Below are 20,293 nucleotides of genomic sequence, written 5' to 3'. Positions count from 1 at the left end.
TCAGACTTTGGGACTGATGCATTGTTGATTTCATTCTCTGGTAGATATGCTTGCAGTCACTGAAGTAAACAGTGCTGCATGAGCAACCTCCTCGGCGAACCTTCCTACAAGATGATGCAAGGAACACAAGTGTGGATCAAGCCTGTTAAAGATCATTGCCAGTCAAGTGATGTAAATAATGGCAGCGTGTCTCTTGTACCTCTTTCTCCTCACGTCTGGCCTCTGTTAGATCCTGATGACAGCCCACCTTTGGCTTTTTGTGGTTCATTGCTCAGTTGTGAAAGGATGGAGACAATCAGACTAATATATCAAGCACTTGTCACAGTAGCTGGGAACTGAAGTGAAAACAGATCCTTACCACACATCCATGCTGCGCTCTGCAAAAGAATAACAGCCCAAACACATTAGCTCCAGCTTTCTGATCTGCAGGAGCGATACCTTCAGGCTGGGATTTTGGTTTGACATCAAGTTTTCTGCTGGGAGGTCTCAAGTCTCACAGCTCTGAGTGGTCCCTTTAAGTTGTCATTTGAAGTCACCATTTATTCTGGTGTTGCTAAAATCATTTCCTCAACATCTGTGCAAATGGAAGTAAAATACATGCAATTTGTAAAAATTACCTCAACGTTTAAAAATCTCTTGTGGAGATTCCCAGCAGCACACAGCTTTACATAAGGACAGGAAAGTGTGAGCTGCGGTTCCTTTCTGGATCCATCCCTAATGCTGAATTTTAATAAGAAAGATGCATCAGCAGAGCAGAATAACAAGTCTTGGCATGCCGTTCCTTCTTTTACTCCAAGATAATGGATGCTAGAATTTAACCTTATGGATTCTCGGCTTAGAATCTGGATTTTAACCGTCTTGGTTACCTGTTACACAAACACCAAATGGTAGGTTAATTGGTTACTATAAATTGTCCCTTACTGCAGGTTAAAGGCAAAAGAATCAAAGGGGAATTAATGGGCTTGTGTGAGAGAGAATAAGTTGCAGGGACACAGGGAAATAGGGAGAGAAGGAATAGGATTGATGTGATTGCTGTCGAGGGAGTTGGGATGGATTTAGTGTGTTAAATGTCCTTCTGTATCACCATAAATATGCCATATAATAAGATATTGGGTCCTCCCAAAAAGATCCTGAAATTGGCTACAAAGGAGTGCACAATAGTGTTGGTGAGATTTCCACTTAAAAGATGAGCTAACTTGTTACCTGCATTGGGGTCCCAAAGGGTCCACACTGACTCTAGTGCAGCTGTCAGCATTAAGAGGAGGGTAGCAGCTCCTAAAGGCACACTCCCCATGGCAGCAAGACAAAAGCAATGCACATTAATGGTGACATGGAGGAAGGGGAGGTTGGTGAGGGTATAGAGAGAGCCCTGGGGTTCTCTGAGAGGGCAGTGAATGAGATACCTGCCAGGACAGAGAACGTCCCTGCACAATGATGAATATTAAGGTAACGTATCATCGGATCAGTAGGGATGTCAGTGTGAACTCAACAGCACTGTAAATGCTACTCTGTAATGCTAACACTTATAGGAATGCACACACATATGCATACACACATACACAAACACAGTCAGACACACACATACACACAGACACACATACATGTATGCACAGACACAACACAGCATGCACACAAACATACACATAAAAACATGCACACATACAGACACACACTCACACAGATGTACGCATACACACATACACAGACGTGCACACACAGACACAATACACATACACAGCACACCCATCACAGCATGCACACAAACAAAAATGCACACATACAGACACACACACACATACACACAGACACACACACAAATACACAAACATACACACATACACAAACACATTTGAGTGATGTATATTATGGGAATGTATCTCTTATTACTTCTTTTCCTCATCTCTGACCTGAGCTTCTTTAGCTCCATCCCACTCCCTCTCCCACTATAGACAGTTCCTCTCCTCACTGCCCACACAGAAGTCAAGCCTGTGTATGTACAATAAAACTGTTATTTATTTCACAAAATTGCTGTCCTTCTTTAAAGCAGGAAACTCATATGAATAGAAGGGTAGCCATGTAGATAAGAGGGAACTCTCCAAGGGACAGTGCATCATTGCATAGGGCAAGTATCTGAGCAGTGTCACCAAGCCATCCCTTAAACAAATTCTCCATCATACACACTCTGCTGGTTTGAGTACTGTCTGAGCAGAGGGAAGGTGTGTGAGCAGTCCCTAATGAATTCTGGAGCTGCCAGGTGAAGTCTCCCATTGTGAATCAAGTCTTCCTATAAGAAGTATCTAGGTAAAGAGACCACCTAAATTGTGATATTGCAGATGTTGCAACATCAAACCTCTTACACAATGAGGCAGATCATGCAACCAGTCTTAGTGTCTCTGGCCTCCATCTTGTCCGCTCCTTGGACACGCCCTCTGCTCACCCAATCCCAGACCCCAGGCTCACCTGCTTCCATCGCAGGACCTACATACCAAACTAACCACATGGGCAATGCACTGCAGTACACCAAAGGATGTGCACTGAAAACAAAATTTACTAAAGTAGAGCAGTCCATAGAAATAATCTAATGGTTTGTATTATATGTTCTGAAGATTGTGTTCTCCTCTTGTTCGAGAAGCGCAAGAGAGATAAGCCTGGAATCTCCAGGTCAGTGAGACTTGCATCAGTGGTAGGTGCGTTCACTTGGAAAGACAGGAACTGATTAAGAAGAAAAAGCATAGTTCTGAGCAGGCAAGATCGTGTCTCACAAATCTGACTGAGTTTTTTGAGGAGGTGACTAGGAAAATTGATGAGAGCAGAACAGTAGATGTGGTTTACCTGGAATTTAGTAAGGCTTTTGACAAGGTCCCGCATGGTAGGCTGGTCCAGAGGGCACAAGGGATCCAAGGTGTGTCTGTGAAGTGGATGCAGAATTGGCTGGATGACAGGAGACAGAGCGTAGTGGTGGATAGGTGTATTTCTGACTGGGAGTCTGTAATAGGTGGTGTACCACAGGAGTCAGTGCTGGGACATTTGTTGTTTGTGATATATACAAACGACTTGGATGAGAATGTAGGTTGTGTGATTAGTAAGTGTGCAAATGACATGAACATTTTTAGAGTTGTAGTTATCAAAGAAGGTTGTTTAAAGAAAAGTAGGACATAGATCAGTTGGAAAGTTGGGTGCAGCGATGGCAGATGAAAATTAATGCTGACAAGTGCAAGGTAATGCACTTTGGGAGGTCAAATTCTGGAAGGACATATAGACTAAATGGCAGGGACCTTAGGAGCATTGATGTACAGAGACATCTTGGGGTGCAAGTCCATTACTCTCCGAACATGGCAATACAGGTGGAGAGGGTAGTGAAAGAGGCATACTTGCATTCATGTGCTGAGGTACTGAGTGCAAGAGTTGAGATGTCATGTTGCAGTTGTACAAATCATTGGTTAGACTGTACTTGAATTGTGTACAGTTCTGGTCGCCACACTGCGGGAAGGGTGTGGTAGCAATAGAGGGAGTGCAGAAGTGATTCACCAGGATGTTGTCTGGAATAGAGGGCTGTGGTGATAAGGACAGATTGAATAGGCTGAGTTTATTCTCACTGGAATGTCGAAGACTGAGGGGTGACCTTATAAAAGTTTACAAAATTAAGAACTTTCACCAACTCTCCCCGGAAACATGTTGCTGTCTGGGTAGTGTGGGAAACAAACACGATAGTGGTGCTTAAGAGGCTATAAGATAGGCACATGAATATACAGGGAACGGTGGGATATAGATCGTGTACAGGCAGAAGAAATATAATATAATTTAGCAACCTGTTCAGCACTGACGTTGTAGGCCGAGGGGCCTGTTCCTGGGCTTTACTGTTTTAATGCTGTTTTAATGCTGCTTATAGGCTGCTTATATGATGCTCTGTGCCTGTGATGCTGCTGCAGTTAAGTTTTTCATTGCACTTGTGCACACATGTACTTGTGCATCTGACAATAAACTCGACTTTCGACTATATTCTACAGATAAGATTGATGGTCAGATTTTTTTTCCTAGGGCAGGAGAGTCTAGAACTAGAGGGCACAGGTTTGAGGTGAGAGGTGAACACTTAAGGAAGATCTGAGGGGTAAGTTTTTCACACAGAGGGTGGTGAATCTTTGGAGTAAGCTGCCAGAAGAGGTAATGGAGCCAAACACTATTACAATGTTTAAAGGGTATTAGGACAGGTAACTGGGCAGGAAAAGAGCAGAGGGATACAGGCCTAATACAGGCAAATGGGATTAGCGTGGATCGGCATTACAATCGGTATGGGGGATGTGGGCCATTTCTGAGCTGTACGATCTTTGATTCTACGAATGCGTGACATACAACTTCAGTGAAATGAAAAATGCATTAAGGTCAGTGTACAATTTCATCATGACCAAGTACACATGAATTCATTAAAGTAACCAGTACAGTGAGTACTTGGCATTTGATCGTGATCATTGCTTTATGAAATGTTGTCAATTTTAAACCAAATTGTGACAAATTTCTCACCTTAAAGTTTTTTGTCCATGCGAGTAAATGCTTAGATTGGCTTACATCCTCATTACGACTGATATGGATTTTCACCAACAGTAAATAAAGACTTCATGTTGTTCACTGGAGTACACAGAGAAAATGAGATCAAAAGGGAATTAAGTTTTAAATGTTTACAAAAGTTAAATGTGAGCCCTCAGGTACATACTCCATATGTCTTCTTGTCATGGAGAGTGCTATATTACCCATTCTCGCCCTTTTTGCTCTATCTCTGATAATCTTTCGGAATTTATTCTGCCCCCTCTCAAAATTATGGATTGAATCCCAGACACCCACAACCTTTTTGGTTGTATTCCTAAGTTAACTTTTATTCTTTATCTTGCAAGTTCCAGAAGTGGCTCTTGAAGCTATAATAGTAGGTCATGTTCAGCAGCTGACATGGAAAGCCACGTTTTGTACAGATTGATGACTTATTCAATGCACATGCCTTGATTGTTGTAGAAAGTAATGAGGCCACAGTCTAAGCAGGCATTTAATGACATACTATAAAAATAATCTTTGGTTGCCTGGGTGATAAACAAATAAAATGGACCTGCCACCTTGCCTGTTTTGGAACCTGCCTAATGTCCATTCTATTGAAATCAATGTATGGCTGGAATTTGCTGATTGGGGCTGCAGTGCCAATCACCATTCCCATTGATCCAAGCTTACCTGGTCCAATCCTGCATGGCCTATCTTACCAGAGTCAAACAGTGAGATCCTTTTTGCTGCATAAACCTCCGGCAATGCAATTGTGTTATGTGGGTAGCTCAGAGCAAACCCTGCCCATTATACTCTTCTGGAAAACTTTGGCAGACGGCCAAAGCTATAAAAGTTTTTGAATGCTTCTGAACATCAGAAATATTGAGAAACATATTAAAACTGTTAGAAATAAAATAAACAAGTAAAATTTTAAAACTAGTGTAAAAAAAATAAAAACGAGTTGAATTTAAATAATTAAAAACATTTAAGTAAGCATAGATAATTAAGGAAATGCTGTTCATTATTCTCGGCTTCCTTTCTCACAGCCATACAATTGCCATTCAGCTCAGTGGACTTGGAGCTCTAATGGCAGTTCTAAGCTGGCACAGGATCTAGGAGCAGGATCTTCAGCTCAAGAGATGGAAAGCCTCTGCAAATTCCTGCTTCGCTTTTGAATTCTATGTGGAGTCCATAGATGGAGCACACTTCAACATGTCATTGTAGCATTTGCTGCAAGCAGGCTTTAGGTATATATATGGGTCGGGCACCATAAGCTATCCTGTCAGCAGGTACCCCCTGTTGTCCAAGGTGTTGTCATGTAGCAGAGTGAGTTTCAAGAGTCAAATGAAGATCGACAAACAGATGCTGTAAATCTGAAATAAAAACCGGAACTGCTGGAAACACTCAGCAGGTCAGGCGGCACCTGTGGAAAGAGAAACAGAATTAATGTTTCAGGTCGAAGACCCTTTGTCAGAACTGGGAGAACAGTTAAGCTGCAACTTGTTTTCTCGCATGGAGTTGTATAACAACAGAACACAGCCATGGCTGACCATCAAGCACCCACTTACATTAATCCTGCACTAATCCCATTTTATTCTCTCTACATTCCCATCAACTCTCCCCAGATGCAACCACTCACCTACACGCTAGGGAGAGGCTACACTGGCCAATTTTCTAACCAACCAGCATTCTTTTGAGATGTGGGAGAGAACAGGAGCACCCAGGTGAAACCCACGTGGTCACAGGAAGAATGTGCAAATGCCATTCTGAGGTTAAGATTGAATCGGGGTCATTGGAGATGTGAGGCAGCAGCTCTACCAGCTGTGCTACTGTGTCACCTCTCCTTCCCGGTTCCGACGAATGGTCTTTGACCTGAAATGTTAATTCTGTTTCTCTTTCCACAGATGCTGCCTGACCTGCTGAGTATTTTCAATTTAAAAAAAAAGTTAGTGGGGTTGATTATGAGGTCTTGGTGATGGCTAATGAAAATATGGGAATAGCTGTGGAGCTGGAGAAGAAGCAGGGACTGGAGAATAGAGGGAGGAGGCAACACAGGCAACCTCTTCTTGTCAGGATGTCCATGAGCAATGCATCTGATCAGTAACAGTTACACAAACCCAAATTCCCCTTCAGCAACAACCGCGCACTTTACTGTGATTCATGACAATCCTTTGGCTACAGAGCAAAAACAGAAGCTGACGTAAAATTAACATTTCAAGCAAAATTTACAAATCAAAATATGCCAGTTTGCACACAAGTATGTCTCCCCGTCCTCTGCATGCCATTACCTACCACAGAATGGCTGGTGGGAACCAACCTATTTTTATTGGGGAAAACTGTCAATGGCCTTGAACAACAATTAGTTAGACCCAAGTTGCTTTAATAGGTATTCCCTGGAAGAATGAACAGAGAGGAACATACTCTTCAAAAAAGGAGGTGGGGATATTGGGGGCAGGAGGTGGGAAAAGGGTTCTCAGCATGACGTCCACCTATGGTGTACAGCGAACAGTTCTCCTCAGGATCTACAGCGAGGAATACTGCGCATTTTAAGCATCCTTGCATAGATATTTGTATTTAAATTTTTTGCTCTTGATTCAGTGATGACCCTACTCATAGATTCCCTGAACATATGCAATAAAGCTACTTATAGCTTCAGATTTGCTTATTCCATTTTATTTATTCGTCAGCCTACACCTGCCCTTTTGATCCTTCTCCTCCGCTTTCATATTTTCCCTCCTTCTTATATTTAGTATGTTAACTTTGGATTTTATTTTTGCTAACCATTCACCTCAAAATAGAACATTTCTGCTTTTTTTTAATTTGAAGAGAGTTGCACCTTCCTGCTTCGGAGTCTGCAGGCGTGATGGGGCATAAACTGCTGCTGCTGCAGGAGGGGAACACTACACAGCTGGAGGGATATTATTCTTTTGAATCAGAAATTAGGGTGGGGTTTTCCGTCACTGCCTGAAATTAAGTGGTGTAAGGACGGAGGGTTAATGTAAATTTGGCAGACATGTATATGGTGCCATGTTCTATCCCTGCTGTCCTTTCTCATAACCTATCACCTCTTGTCTGCTCAGCAGCCTGTAGATGGTCCAGACACACAGAGACATCCCAACATTGTCACAGTCTGCCTCTGTAAGTGCCGTTATCTGTCAGCACATCCATGGCAGGTAACACAGGGCAGCAGCCAATTAATATATTATAGTACCTCTCCCCTGCCTCAGTGTCCACAATTAGACTTCATGTTCGACTCAGCCCAGATCAAGCCCACACCAGACCAGATCCCTTGGGCTTTCCTGTCCCTTTCACTCTGATTCCTCTTCTGATGGAGCTCTACGTCGTGTAGCATCGGGAGCTCGTTAATCCACTGACAATCACTCTGCTTACTAAAGACCCCGGGCAGATGGGCATAAGCCAACCTTGAAAAGTAAATATAAAATGTCTTAAGATATCTTTATTAGTCACATGTACATTGAAACACAGTGAAATACATCTTTTTGCGTAGTGTTCTGGGGCAGCCACACTTCCAGCGCCAACATACATGCCCACAACTTCCAAACCTGTACGTCTTTGGAATGTGGAAGGAAACCGGAGCACCCAGAGGAAACCCATGCAGACACGGGGAGAACGGACAAACTCCCACATATGTGTCATCAAGTTAAAATCTTCCCTTCCTCTGTAAACCTCTGCATTGAGGAAAACTATTTCTACAGTTACCAAAGGATGCAAATTTAAGATAAAATTGTTGCACTATTGTGATTTGTGATGGAAGCTGTTTCAATATTATGTTTCAGAAAGGAAGTGGATAGATACTTGAAAGGAAAAGTTACAGGACAAAGGGACAGTGCAGAGGAATTGGACAAATTGGGTTACGTTTTCAAAGGACTAGCAAAGGCCTGAAGGTTGTAAGGCTGCCTCCTCTTATATGATTTCACATTTTTTATGGACTTCCTTGTGTAAAATTCCTAATATTTTTGCCTTCACAATCCTATAAGCACTTCTAATATCAATGTAGATGATGTACTTTGAAATATATCTTCAGGCAGGAGGTTTGATGTCATTACTGTAACAGGTCACTGGGAGGAAAATGGAGAGGAGACATTTTTTTAGGGTGGCATTTCTACTTTAGCAATGCTACTGAAAATGCACCCACTGTCCATTCATCTAATGCCCATTGGTGGGATCATTGCTATGGCTACCACATCTGTCTATGAAAAATTTCCTGGACTTCGGAAGTAATTAATTATGCACACAGTGACTTAAGATGCTTTGTTATAGTATAGTGCCACATATATCTAGAAGCGTTTATCATTAACCAGGCTCGTTTTCTTCTGCAGTGTTCTTGGAATGAATGATTCGAGAAATGTAGGAGAGAAATTGGCATGCCCTGCTGCACATGTCAATGTTCTCTGTGAAGGCTACACAGTTCAACCACTTAATGGCATCCCTCAGATTACATTTTGTGAAATATTATTGATCGTCATTCTGTTTACCTTCCAATAGACATCAAAAGCACTTCCATAAGTTAATTCAACAACAACAATAACTTCATGAAGCAGAATTAATGTGCTAAAAATTCCAAAATGTTTTGCAGGAACATGCTCAGAGAAAATTTGACTTTGAGCCATGAAGCAAGATGATTGATCAAAAGTTTGATCACTAGCTAAGTTTAAAGGAATGATGTGAAGAAAACAGTAATCTAGAGAGGTTGAATGGTTTAGGAGGGAGTACCAGATCTAGACATGGTTGACAATAGTGCTATGGTGAAAACCAGGGATGCACCAGAGACCAGGGTAGGTGAGTGGTAGAATTTGGGGGGGAGTTGATCAGAATATGGGATTAATGTAGCATTATTGTAAATGGATGTTTGATGGTCAGTGCAGACTCAATGCGGTGACGGCCTTTTTCCATGCTATTTCTCTCTATGACTCCAGAATTGGAGGAGCACAGGGATTTCATAAGGGAAGTAGAATGGATAGATGGAATAGAGATATAGAGAGGAAAAATCATGGAGGAGGTTGAAAACAAGGATGTGAATTTAAAAACTGAAGTATTTCTGGACTGATATCCCATGCAAACCCTGAATTCAGAGATAGGTTGCAGGGATGCTTCAGTGGGTCAGAGTAATGCATTCCCAACATCTGGTTCTCTAACATTCGCATTGCAAATCAAATTGCCTGAAAATATACCACAACCTGGGTACTGCCATTCACTTTAGGCAGCAGTAACTGAGCAGTGGAGCCTTTGCCTTTGAGTCAGAAGTTTGTGAGTTTAAGTATGGCTCTAGAGAGTTGAGGAAATAGCCAAACTGACACACTCCAATGCAATATTGAGGGAGTGCTCTACTGTTGGAGATGCTGGGTTAGAACTTTGTTCTCACTAAACATACATCATCGTATCATTGCCATGTTGTACACCTCACCCAAAATTCGGTTCCATTCAAGTCAATTGCAAGAAAAAAACGTACCATGCACCTCCTCTGCTTTCTTGTGTGTTTAGCACGTGGAAAGGAGGAGAAAGCCCACACCATGCTATTTTTCAGATGATATGTGAAACTGTCAAATATCCATCCATGGGCATTATTTTAAAGAAGACCCAGCAATTCTTCCCAATTTCCTCACCAATATGTTTCTCTGAACCAGTATCAGGAAGATCCTTTTTTTCTGAATGTCTCCCCTTTGCCGTTTGTGAGATTTTGCTGTGCTCATATTGACTGCTGGACTTCTGAGAAGGTGATGGTCAAAGTCGCTTCATTGCCTGTAGACTCCTTGAGCTTGTGAAAGATGTGATATCAGTGCAACTCCTTTATTCTTTCCTTCATCACTGAGTGATTTTATTTTGATTACTTTCTCTAGGCACAGCTCTTTTAAGAGACACTTACCAAGGCAGATGCACGTGTCGAGTGTTGATTTCAGCACTGACTCCTTACCATACAAAGAACAAGCCACAAGCATTGGACGGATCAAACCTGAGCTCTACAAACAGAAATCCATGGACTCTGAAGATACAAAGAAGGAAGCTGGGAAAACCTGCGGGAAAATCAACTTCACACTAAAGTACGACTATGAGAATGAAATGCTGATTGTTACAATCCTCAAGGCTTTTGACCTGCCTGCAAAGGACTTTTGCGGAAGCTCGGACCCATATGTAAAAATCTACCTTCTACCTGATCGGAAAAGAAAGTTCCAGACACGGGTTCATAGAAAGACACTCAATCCTACATTCGACGAAAGTTTCCAGTTTCCCGTGTCATATGATGAACTCACCAACAGAAAGCTACACTTGAGTGTGTATGACTTTGACAGGTTCTCTAGACATGACATGATTGGGGAGGTGATTTTAGAGAACCTGTTTGAGGCTTCTGATCTCTCCAGAGATACCTCCATCTGGAAGGATATTCAGTATGCCACAACCGTGAGTACTGGAGTCTCTCCTTCTATACTGTTTGCAGAAGTAATGTGTCCTGACGTGATTAAACTTGCATCCAGGTTGGGAAGGTATAAGCTGTGGTCCAGGATCTGAGCACATGAACCACTTGAGTACAGTGCTTGTGATGCAAGATGTTCTTGATGGGTGGCACAACACAGGTGATTGCAAACCAGCAGCTCATTTTGCACCCTGCCCGGTTTTATTTGCCATTGCAGACGCCACAACATTTTGAATGGGATTCAAACCCCAACCTGGAGGATACACCTCCAAAGGCATGCCAGTCATTTTGCAGTGATGGTGGATGTTGGTCTGTCACTGGGAGGTCCAAGGTAAAGAGCACAACTTGAGTCAATGTCTTATGGTGAAAGATGTTCCGAGTCCTATCACAGCTGGGGAGTTGGAGCTGTGGGTGCTAGGGATCAGTAGGGAAGGGTTGGCACTGACTGGTGATGGGATGGGGACAGGAGGCAGGGAGGAGGGGAATTAGAAGTGAAGAGAGGAGCTGGGTGTTGAGATTGAGTGGGAGGGAGGGACAGTAGTTGAGTTGGAAGGGGCTGATATTTTGTGGGTCAGATGGAAAATCATTGTGTAGTCTGTGGTTAGTGCAGGAGGTGCTGTTGTTACTGGAGGTGGAGGCAGAAGGAGCAGAAGGGTGATTGGGAGCAAGTGAGTGCACCAAAGAGACTGCCTGATAAGAATAGTAGATACAGGAGTAGTTAAAGAGGTTCCCAGTACCGGGGCAGGGACTCCCCTTTAAGTCACATTGAAGCATGCACACCCATGACCAGTGCTGTGACAACTTGGTTCAACATGACTGGCCTGCAACCATCACGGGCCATGTATGTGACTGGAATTTATAACCAGGTGTGCGGTGGAGGCTCTCATGCATATCCAGGCACTTCCGTATGTCTCTGCACAGTGGATCCAGAGGGAAAATTGCAGATCTCGGGAAATTTATTTTTCAATAAATTTGAGAAGTTTGCTGCAATCCAATCTGCAGGATCCAATTTCTGGGAAAATGAATTAGAATCAGAATCGGATTTATTATCACTGGCTTACATGATGTGAAATGTGTTGTTCCACAGCAGCAGTACAGTGCAAAGACATAAAATTACTATAAATTACAAAAATAAATAAATAGTGCAATAAAAGGAATAATGAGGTAGTGTTCACGGGTTCATGGACCGTTCAGAAATCTGATGGTGGAGGGGAAGAAGCTGTTCCTGATTCATTGAGTGTGGGTCTTCAGGCTCCTGTATGTCCTCTCCAAAGGTAGTAATGAGAAAGGGGCATGTCCCGGATGGTGAGGATCCTTAGTGATGGATGCCTCCTTCTTGAGGCACTGCCTCTTGAAGATGTCCTCGATGGCGGGGAGGGTTGTGTCCGTGATGGAGCTGGCCGAGTCTACAACCCCCTGAAGCCTCCTGCGATCCTGCGCATTGGAAGCATCCATACCGGGTGGTGATGCAACCAGTCAGAATGCTCTCCACCGTAATCTATAGAAACTTGTAAGAGTCTTTGGTGACACACCATATCTCCTCAAACTCCTAATGAAGTGGAGATGCTGCGTGTCATCTTCATGATTGCATCAATGTGCTGGGCCCATGATAGATCCTCTGAGGTGTTGATGCCCAGGAACTTGAAGCAGCTCACCCTTTCCATCGCTGACCCCTTAATGAGGACTGGTGTGTGTTCTCCTGACTTCCCCTTCCTGAAGTTCACAATCAATTCTTTTGTCTTGCTGACACTGAGCATGAGATTGTTGCTGCCCTGTTCTTATTCTTTTACTCTGTTCTTACAATAGGTACTCTTTACTTAAAACCAAGTCCTGAAATATTCAAAAAATCAGAATCTGTACTTATGAATTTTGACTGAAAAATTGCTATTCTCTTCTTTGTATAACTCACAAAATTGTTCTGAAAACTTAAGTAGAAAATGATCATTGGGAATAGTGCATGTACATTACAGGGGGATGTAGCTGAGCATCTTGCTTTAACATTTAACTTAACTCCCTGTCATCACAGCTGCTGCCTTTCTGGTTTAACATGGTTTGTGAAAATCTAGTTGTCAACAGGACATTCAAACACTGAAAGATGTTTGACTCTGCTGTAGATTTCCTGTCTCCAACACCATAAGCTCACTTTAGTTCATCCCCAATGACATGTTCTGAAGGAAGTAGCTGTAGAGATTGCGGAGGCTTTAGTAATGATCTTTCAAGAATCAATAGATTCTGGCATGGTTCCGGAGGACAGGAAAATTGCAAATGTCACTCCACTATTTAAGAAGGGTGCGAGACAGCAAAAAGGAAATTCTAGACCTGTTAGCCTGACATTGGTGGTTGGGAAGTTATTGGAGTCAATTGTCAAGGATGAGGTTATGGAGTACCTGGAGGCACATGACAAGATAGGCCGAACTCAGCATGGTTTCCTTAAAGGAAAATCCTACCTGACAAACCTATTGCAATTTTTTGAGGCAATTACAAGCAGGCTCGACAAAGGAGATGCAGTGGATGTTGTGTATTTGGATTTTCAAAAGGCCTTTGACAAGGTGCTGCACATGAGGCCGCTAAACAAGCTAAGAGCCCGTGGAATTACAGGAAAGTTATGAGCATGGATTGAGTATTGGCTGATTGGCAGGAAACAGAGATTGAGAATAAAGGGATCCCATTCTGGTTGGCTGCCGGTTACCAGTGGTGTTCCACAGGGATCCGTGTTGGGGCCGCTTCTTTTTACATTGTATATCAATGACTTGGGTTATGGAATAAATGGCTTTGTGGCTAAGTTTGCCAATGATACAAAGATAGGTGGTGTGGGGCGGGTAGTGTTGAGGAAATGGAGAGTATGCAGAGAGACTTGGATAGACTCGGAGAATGGGCAAAGAAGTGGCAAATGAAATACAATGTTGGAAAGTGTATGGTCATGCACTTTGGTAGAAGAAATAAATGGGCAGACTATTACTTAAATGGGGAGAAAATTCAAAATTCAGAGATGCAAAGGGACTTGGGAGTCCTCGTGCAGGATACCCTAAAATTTAACCTTCAGGTTGAGTCGGTGGTGAAGAAGGCGAATGCAACGTTGGCATTCATTTCAAGAGGAATAGAATATAAGAACAGGGATGTGATGTTGAGGCTCTATAAGGCACTGGTAAGACCTCACTTGGAGTACTGTGTGCAGTTTTGGGCTCCTTATTTAAGAAAGGATGTGCTGATGTTAGAGAGGGTTCAGAGAAGATTCACCAGAATGATTACAGGAATGAGAGGGTTAACATATGAGAAACATTTGACGGCTCTTGGGCTGTACTCCTTGGAGTTCAGAAGAATGAGGGGGGACCTCATAGAAATATTTCTAATGTTAAGAGGCCTGGACAGAGTAGATGTGACAAAGTTGTTTCCCATGGTAGGGGAGTCTAGTACAAGAGGCCACGACTTCAGGATTGAAGGGCGCCCATTCAGAACAGAGATGCGGAGAAATTTCTTTAGCCAGAGAGTAGTGAATCTGTGGAATTTGTTGCCACAGACGGCTGTGGAGGAAAAGTCATTGGATATTTAAGGCAGAGATTGATAGGTATCTGAGTATCCAGGGCATCAAAGGTTATGGTGAGAAGGTGGGGGAGTGGGGCTAAGTGGGAGAATGGATCAGCTCATGATAGAATGGCGGAGCAGACTCAATGGACTGAATGGCCAACTTCTCCTTTGTATTATGGCCTTATGGTCTTATGGACATTGTCAATTAGCTATAACCTCCTTGATTAACTTTTGGCTATGTTTCTCAAACACCTTATATGTATTAATACACAGAAACAGTGAAGAGATAAATTCTCTGATCAATGTCAGTGTCTCTTATTAGTTCATGACATGAGTACTTCTGGTGTTTTGGGTTCAAGTCAGCTTCAGTGGCCAAGAAATTAAATTAGGGCAGTTTTGAAGCATCAAATGGACATTGGAGAAGAAAATCCTCCTCTTGAAAGACCATTGAGAGCACCAGTTTGATCCTTAGGTCTAACCTAGATAATCACAATGAGGTGTTAGTAGGTATTGTTATATTGCAGAGTATCAATTGCCCACCAAAGAATTAGGTTTCAGGCTGATTCCCTGGTTGGCAGTGTCCCTCAAGTTAGTTACGGGTGTGAGGACTGACAGCAAAAGATCACTTGCAGGCTTATACCTATTGGCTCCTCAAAAATAAGTGCCGAGAAATTCCATCTTTTTCTGGTGTACTAAACATGTTGTACATGGCAGTAACACGTAAGCAGATCCCCAAGAAAAATACCTTGGAAATAATGCTATGGCGGTCTACACCCCGCATTGTGCATTAAAATAAGACCCATGAGGTTCTCATCTGGGGTTGCCTGGAACTTTAGGGGGAACATTAGGGGGAACTTCTTCACTCAAAGAGTGGTGGGAGTGTGGAACGGGCTGCCATCTGATGTGGTAAATGCCGGCTCACTCTTAAGTTTTAAGAATAAATTGGATAGATACATGGACGGGAGAGGTCTGGAGGGTTATGGACTGGGTGCAGGTAAATGGGACTAGCAGAATAAAGTTTCTGCACAGACTAGAAGGGCCGAATGGTCTGTTTTCTATGCTGTAGTGTTCTATGGTTCTATGGAGAGCTCACAAGTGCTGCACCTTTGCTGTGCTGCTCACCAGCAACAGCATCAGATCTTCAACGATCTCCACTCCTGACAACTACAGGAGAGTTGCATCAAAGACTATCTTGGAGATGAGGGAAATACAAGGAAAAGGGTGAGATTGCAATCGTTGGTGCCTGTGGTGACGTGATTGCTTACGTCAGTGGAGCCCCATGTCACGAGGGGTCCACGTCACTTAAAGTGCAGGGTGATCAACAAGACAAAGATCGCAGCATGGGCTCTGACGTGCCCAGCACAGGAACACTGCAATCTGTAATGAGGGCTCATGCATCCTGTGTATTGAAAACTGAGGCTGGCAAATGCTATGTGTGAAGCCTCAGTGGAGATCCTTCAATTAATTACTCTTTTATGAATGCAGTGCAAGGTGCTTCTAGCTTTTATGTGTGTGATTATCCCTTAGAGATTGTGGGTTGCTCCCAAATGCTCCAGTTTATGCTGTAAAAGGAGTGCAAACTTCTGTCATGTGTCTGATGCCACAAAACATGTGCCTGATGCCAGAAAAACAACAAATATATAAAGATCAATTATGACCAGGAGTGTCTGGACTAGTTTCCCAATGGATGTGATTTCATCTAGAAATGTTTGCTCATATAATCTAATCAGTGTAAAGTTACTTTCATGAGCAGTTTGCAGATGAACGATTGGCACTAATGTATGCAATTTCTGAGCAAAAAAATTTAAACTTACTATTTGGTTGGTGATTGCTTGTTGGTCTGTGACCTTAGTGCAGCTTCATCAGAAAACAGACCACACATTATCCATTTCAGTGCATCCTAATGGGTGCAGTACAGCATCAAGGCAATGACAGACGTCTTGTACAAAGGTGTGATATAAGTAAGGTTTACTCATATAGTTAGTCGACAGAAATCTTCTTGAATGAAATGTTCAGAATTACACTGTAGATTTATTTATGTAATAACTTTGCACTTCAGTTATTGCTGGTAACAGTTTTACACCTGCACATTTCTGGAATTCTGCTTTGCAATCTGTTTTGGAGAAGTCACAGATTGCCAATGTTTGATCACACCTCTCTGAAACACCTTGCAGCTTTTTACTATTTTGATAGGATACGTAAACAGAAGCTGTTGTATGCCTCAGCTATTACTGACTGGTGCTAGTAAAGTTGGCCTATTTCAGCTGGTTTTGTTCTCACACTTCAAAAAAGGTTTGAGATCACAAACTGGCACAGTTGATGCATGACAGATTGCAATACACGTTATTCCAGGGCTAGTGTAACTAACACGTAGTGCAGGAGCAGTTTGGTCCAAACTTGTAGTTGTGGTCCTGGTGAGGAGAGAACTTCTCTCCACCAGCTAAGGGCAAGTGTTGACATCCCCAGTAGGTGATGACCAGCAAGTTAATTCCTCTCCTCTGTCTGTGCTTTGGATGAAGTCAGTAACATGCAAAGATTCAAAGCAAACCAGCACAGGTGTACAAAAGGTGCAAAAATGGATATGAATTGATTGCATTACCATGTTTGCCAAGTAGTTTGCAGTGCATTTGGCTCACTACAAATAGCATATCGGCCAAAAGTCAAAATGACTATATAATAACTCCCAGTTACATCTGGGAAAATTCAAGTTTACGTTAATACATTAGAATGGGAACAAAACAGTTAAAGGACAGTGGATACTTGAAAATAAAAAGGGATATCTTAAATGCAGAGTGCTTGAAATGGCATGAGGGAATTGGCATACCCCTCATCAGTTTTGATATGCTGGGAACTAGTACACATTTGAAAGCAGCACCATGAATCACACATCTAGTTAACACTGTCCACCCATGCACATAAAAATGCTCCAACTGTGTAACTTCTTTTACTAATATTTGATTAAAAATTAAATATCTTGCTGTTTCTAGACATGCTGGCTTGCTATGCCTGGAAGGAAAAGTTCACTGTTGGGGAAAGGTTATGAAGAAGGTCCTGTGTTCCTGACAAGTCCATCTTGTTTAGCTCCTTGGCCATGAGATTTTACCAGAAGTTGGACAACTACACCCCTAGAAGATACATTGACTCACGTTTCCTGTAATGAGCATGTTACATCTGTGTGAAACCTATCACAGCACACAGACCTGAACACAATGTGCATTACTATAAAAACACAATAACATTATAGTTAAATCTATTGCCTCCCAGGGACTGGCGTACTGCTAGGAGCTGTGCACAATAAATGCTGCTGGCTCTGAAGCATTTCATTTAGTCTGAGTGTTCAGGGGTGACATGTGTCACTATCCACACCATTGGGATCATGTTTTTGTACCTTAAGGTGCAAGACCACAGCAACACAGCAAGAGAGGTTACAGCAGCTCATGTGTATGCATTATTTGACATTCCAACAAGATCATGCATCTCTTGAGGGAAGATTTTTCTGTATTCTGAGCATCTATGCACACACAGGATTTGGTGATTGTCTGCCAAGTTGGTGGCAGTTCTGTGTGGAAATTAAGTCCAACAGTCTCAATAACCTCTTGGATGTGTACATGCTCCAGGGACTGAGCCTAGTGATTGAGAATGAGTAGACACAGAGAGCTGCCTGGTGTCCTAGAGTTAACTAAGGACATCACACAGGCAACTTTTAGGGATGACAGCACTTGGAGATGGGGTAAGTCCTATTGACTTGAGTGAATATTGGAACGATAAAAATCCACAGGTGACTCAGTAACAATTACTCAATTTCTTCTGATGTGCTGTCAATAATATCCATTGATTTCCATCTTATCAGTGCTTACGCAGGGGACTACAGCCTTGTCAGAGGTGTTATTTTAGATTGAAGCAAGTCTTGCTGTGGATGTGGGCTGCACTAGTTGTCCATCTTCACTTGCAGGAAAGGTAGTGATGGCACCTTCCAGTGATTGAGTTTCTAAGCTGCTATGAAGGAATTGGTTTGAGACTGGAGTCAATGAAGGAAAGAGAATGCTGTTCTCTGAGGAATTAATGATCCAGAATTTTATGGCAATCAAACATCATTCATAGTCAGCAGCAGATTTAAATAATTCATGTTTCACTACTGACATGTGGTGAGGTTTGCATTCTAGGTTGCGAACTTATTGTTAATAGCCTCAATAAAACTATATCCCCATAGCAGCCTAATGGTTATAATGCTGAACACAATGATTTTATGACATAACTTAAAGAAGACCAAGAAATATCTAAGCATGCAAGGTGATATTTCCCTTGTAGCCACCCCATCAGAAGCAGGCTCTGGATGTTGTGTGATTTCCAAAGGATTATTACATCAGTGGTTTTCCTCTAAATATACATTAACTTTTTACTTCATTAAGCTCTTTCTAATAATTTCTTATTATTTCACATGACCCTATCACCCCCAGAAAAGGAATCAAGCAGTGATTATCATTATATGTATAAACTTCCATTCAATACTCCACTGATACCAGTATCCAAATGAAATGGTGAAAATTCAGCAAGTCAGCAACCAATCTTTTAATTGTTTTTAACTATAATCTGCTACTTATTTTCAACTTTGGGAAAATTAATGTTCAACATATAAAACTTCAATTTTGAAGGTCACTGAATTGCAGTAAAACGTTCCTATTTCTATCCAAAGTTATTTATTGTTCGGGATCAATTTGAAGATGACCAGCTTAAATTCAGTTGAAGACTATCTAATAACGTCAACCTTATGTTTGCGGAGTGATCCTGGGACTCCTGTTAGATGTCGGACTGGCGCACTGCTAGAAGCTGTGCACGATGAATGCTGTTGGTTCTGAATAGATCACGTGTAGCATTTTATGCAGTCTGAATGTTCATAGGTGGCGTGTGTCACTATCCACACCATTGAGATCATATTGTTGAGCCTTAAGGTGCAAGACCACAACAACACTGTAGGTGCTGAAGGTTATTGATTTGATTACATCAAATAGAGCTGACGAGCCCACTGAATCTCATGCAATAAAAGTCTGAATGAAAGTAGTCATTCCTTGCAGAATAGCTTGGTCATTATTGGCATAAAGATGAAACTTACTTTCCTGATTCAGTCAATACAAAAAAAATGTAAATAATCTTCATCTCATCCCTTCAGTGATGCATACATTCACCAATTTAACAAGATAAATCATTACAGGTGTAGGAACCATTAGGACAGGGATTGCATTAATCTTCAAAGGCTTACTATGTTTTTTTCTCTCAGAACCATTTATGAAGCTACAAATGACCAATGTTGCAATTTGTCACTCCGGTACTAACTAGAATTACAATAATGTGGAATATTTTGCAATTTATGAGGAGTGCCTTCCATTTGCCAGAAGTGATTTTTTAAAAACCAGCTTTACAGCCGCTACGATTTGGTGGTTTTGCAGCAGTTAAATTACTGGAGTAGTAATCCAAAGGCCTAGACCACCAATCCAGCAGCGTGAGTTCAAACCCTACCACAGCAGCTGCTAATCTGGAATTAAAAGAAAGCTTGTTAAAAGCAGTGATCACAACACCACAGGATTTTTGTAAAAGCCCACCTGGTTCACTAACACACTTCAGGAGAGGAAGTCCGTTGTCCTTGCCTGATCTGTAAAAATATCAGTTTCATGTACACAAATATGGTTGCAGTATATGGTCTCCAAGTATGTAGTTTGTTTGGAATGTGTCTTCCGGCAGTTTGTTTCACCATGTTTACAAGCTGCTCATAGTTTTCTGGGTAGGGTTCCAATGTTTACCACCATCTTATCAAAGTATGCA

The 20,293-nt window shown here is 42.1% G+C and overlaps 1 protein-coding gene across 2 annotated transcripts in view; it reads left to right on the top strand.

Annotated features, from left to right (window-relative positions):
• LOC127580947 (synaptotagmin-6-like) overlaps positions 1–20,293 on the top strand; it is a 250,704-nt gene that overhangs the window by 139,852 nt on the left and 90,559 nt on the right. For both annotated transcript variants that reach the window (XM_052034943.1, XM_052034942.1), the window contains exon 3: positions 10,380–10,938. In XM_052034943.1, the coding sequence (XP_051890903.1) occupies positions 10,380–10,938 (559 nt within the window). The remainder of the gene's footprint in view (positions 1–10,379; positions 10,939–20,293) is intronic.

This window comes from Pristis pectinata, chromosome 20, assembly GCF_009764475.1.
Source record: "Pristis pectinata isolate sPriPec2 chromosome 20, sPriPec2.1.pri, whole genome shotgun sequence".
Classification (NCBI taxonomy): domain Eukaryota; kingdom Metazoa; phylum Chordata; class Chondrichthyes; order Rhinopristiformes; family Pristidae; genus Pristis; species Pristis pectinata.
This window is presented reverse-complemented; position numbering and strand designations above follow the sequence as displayed.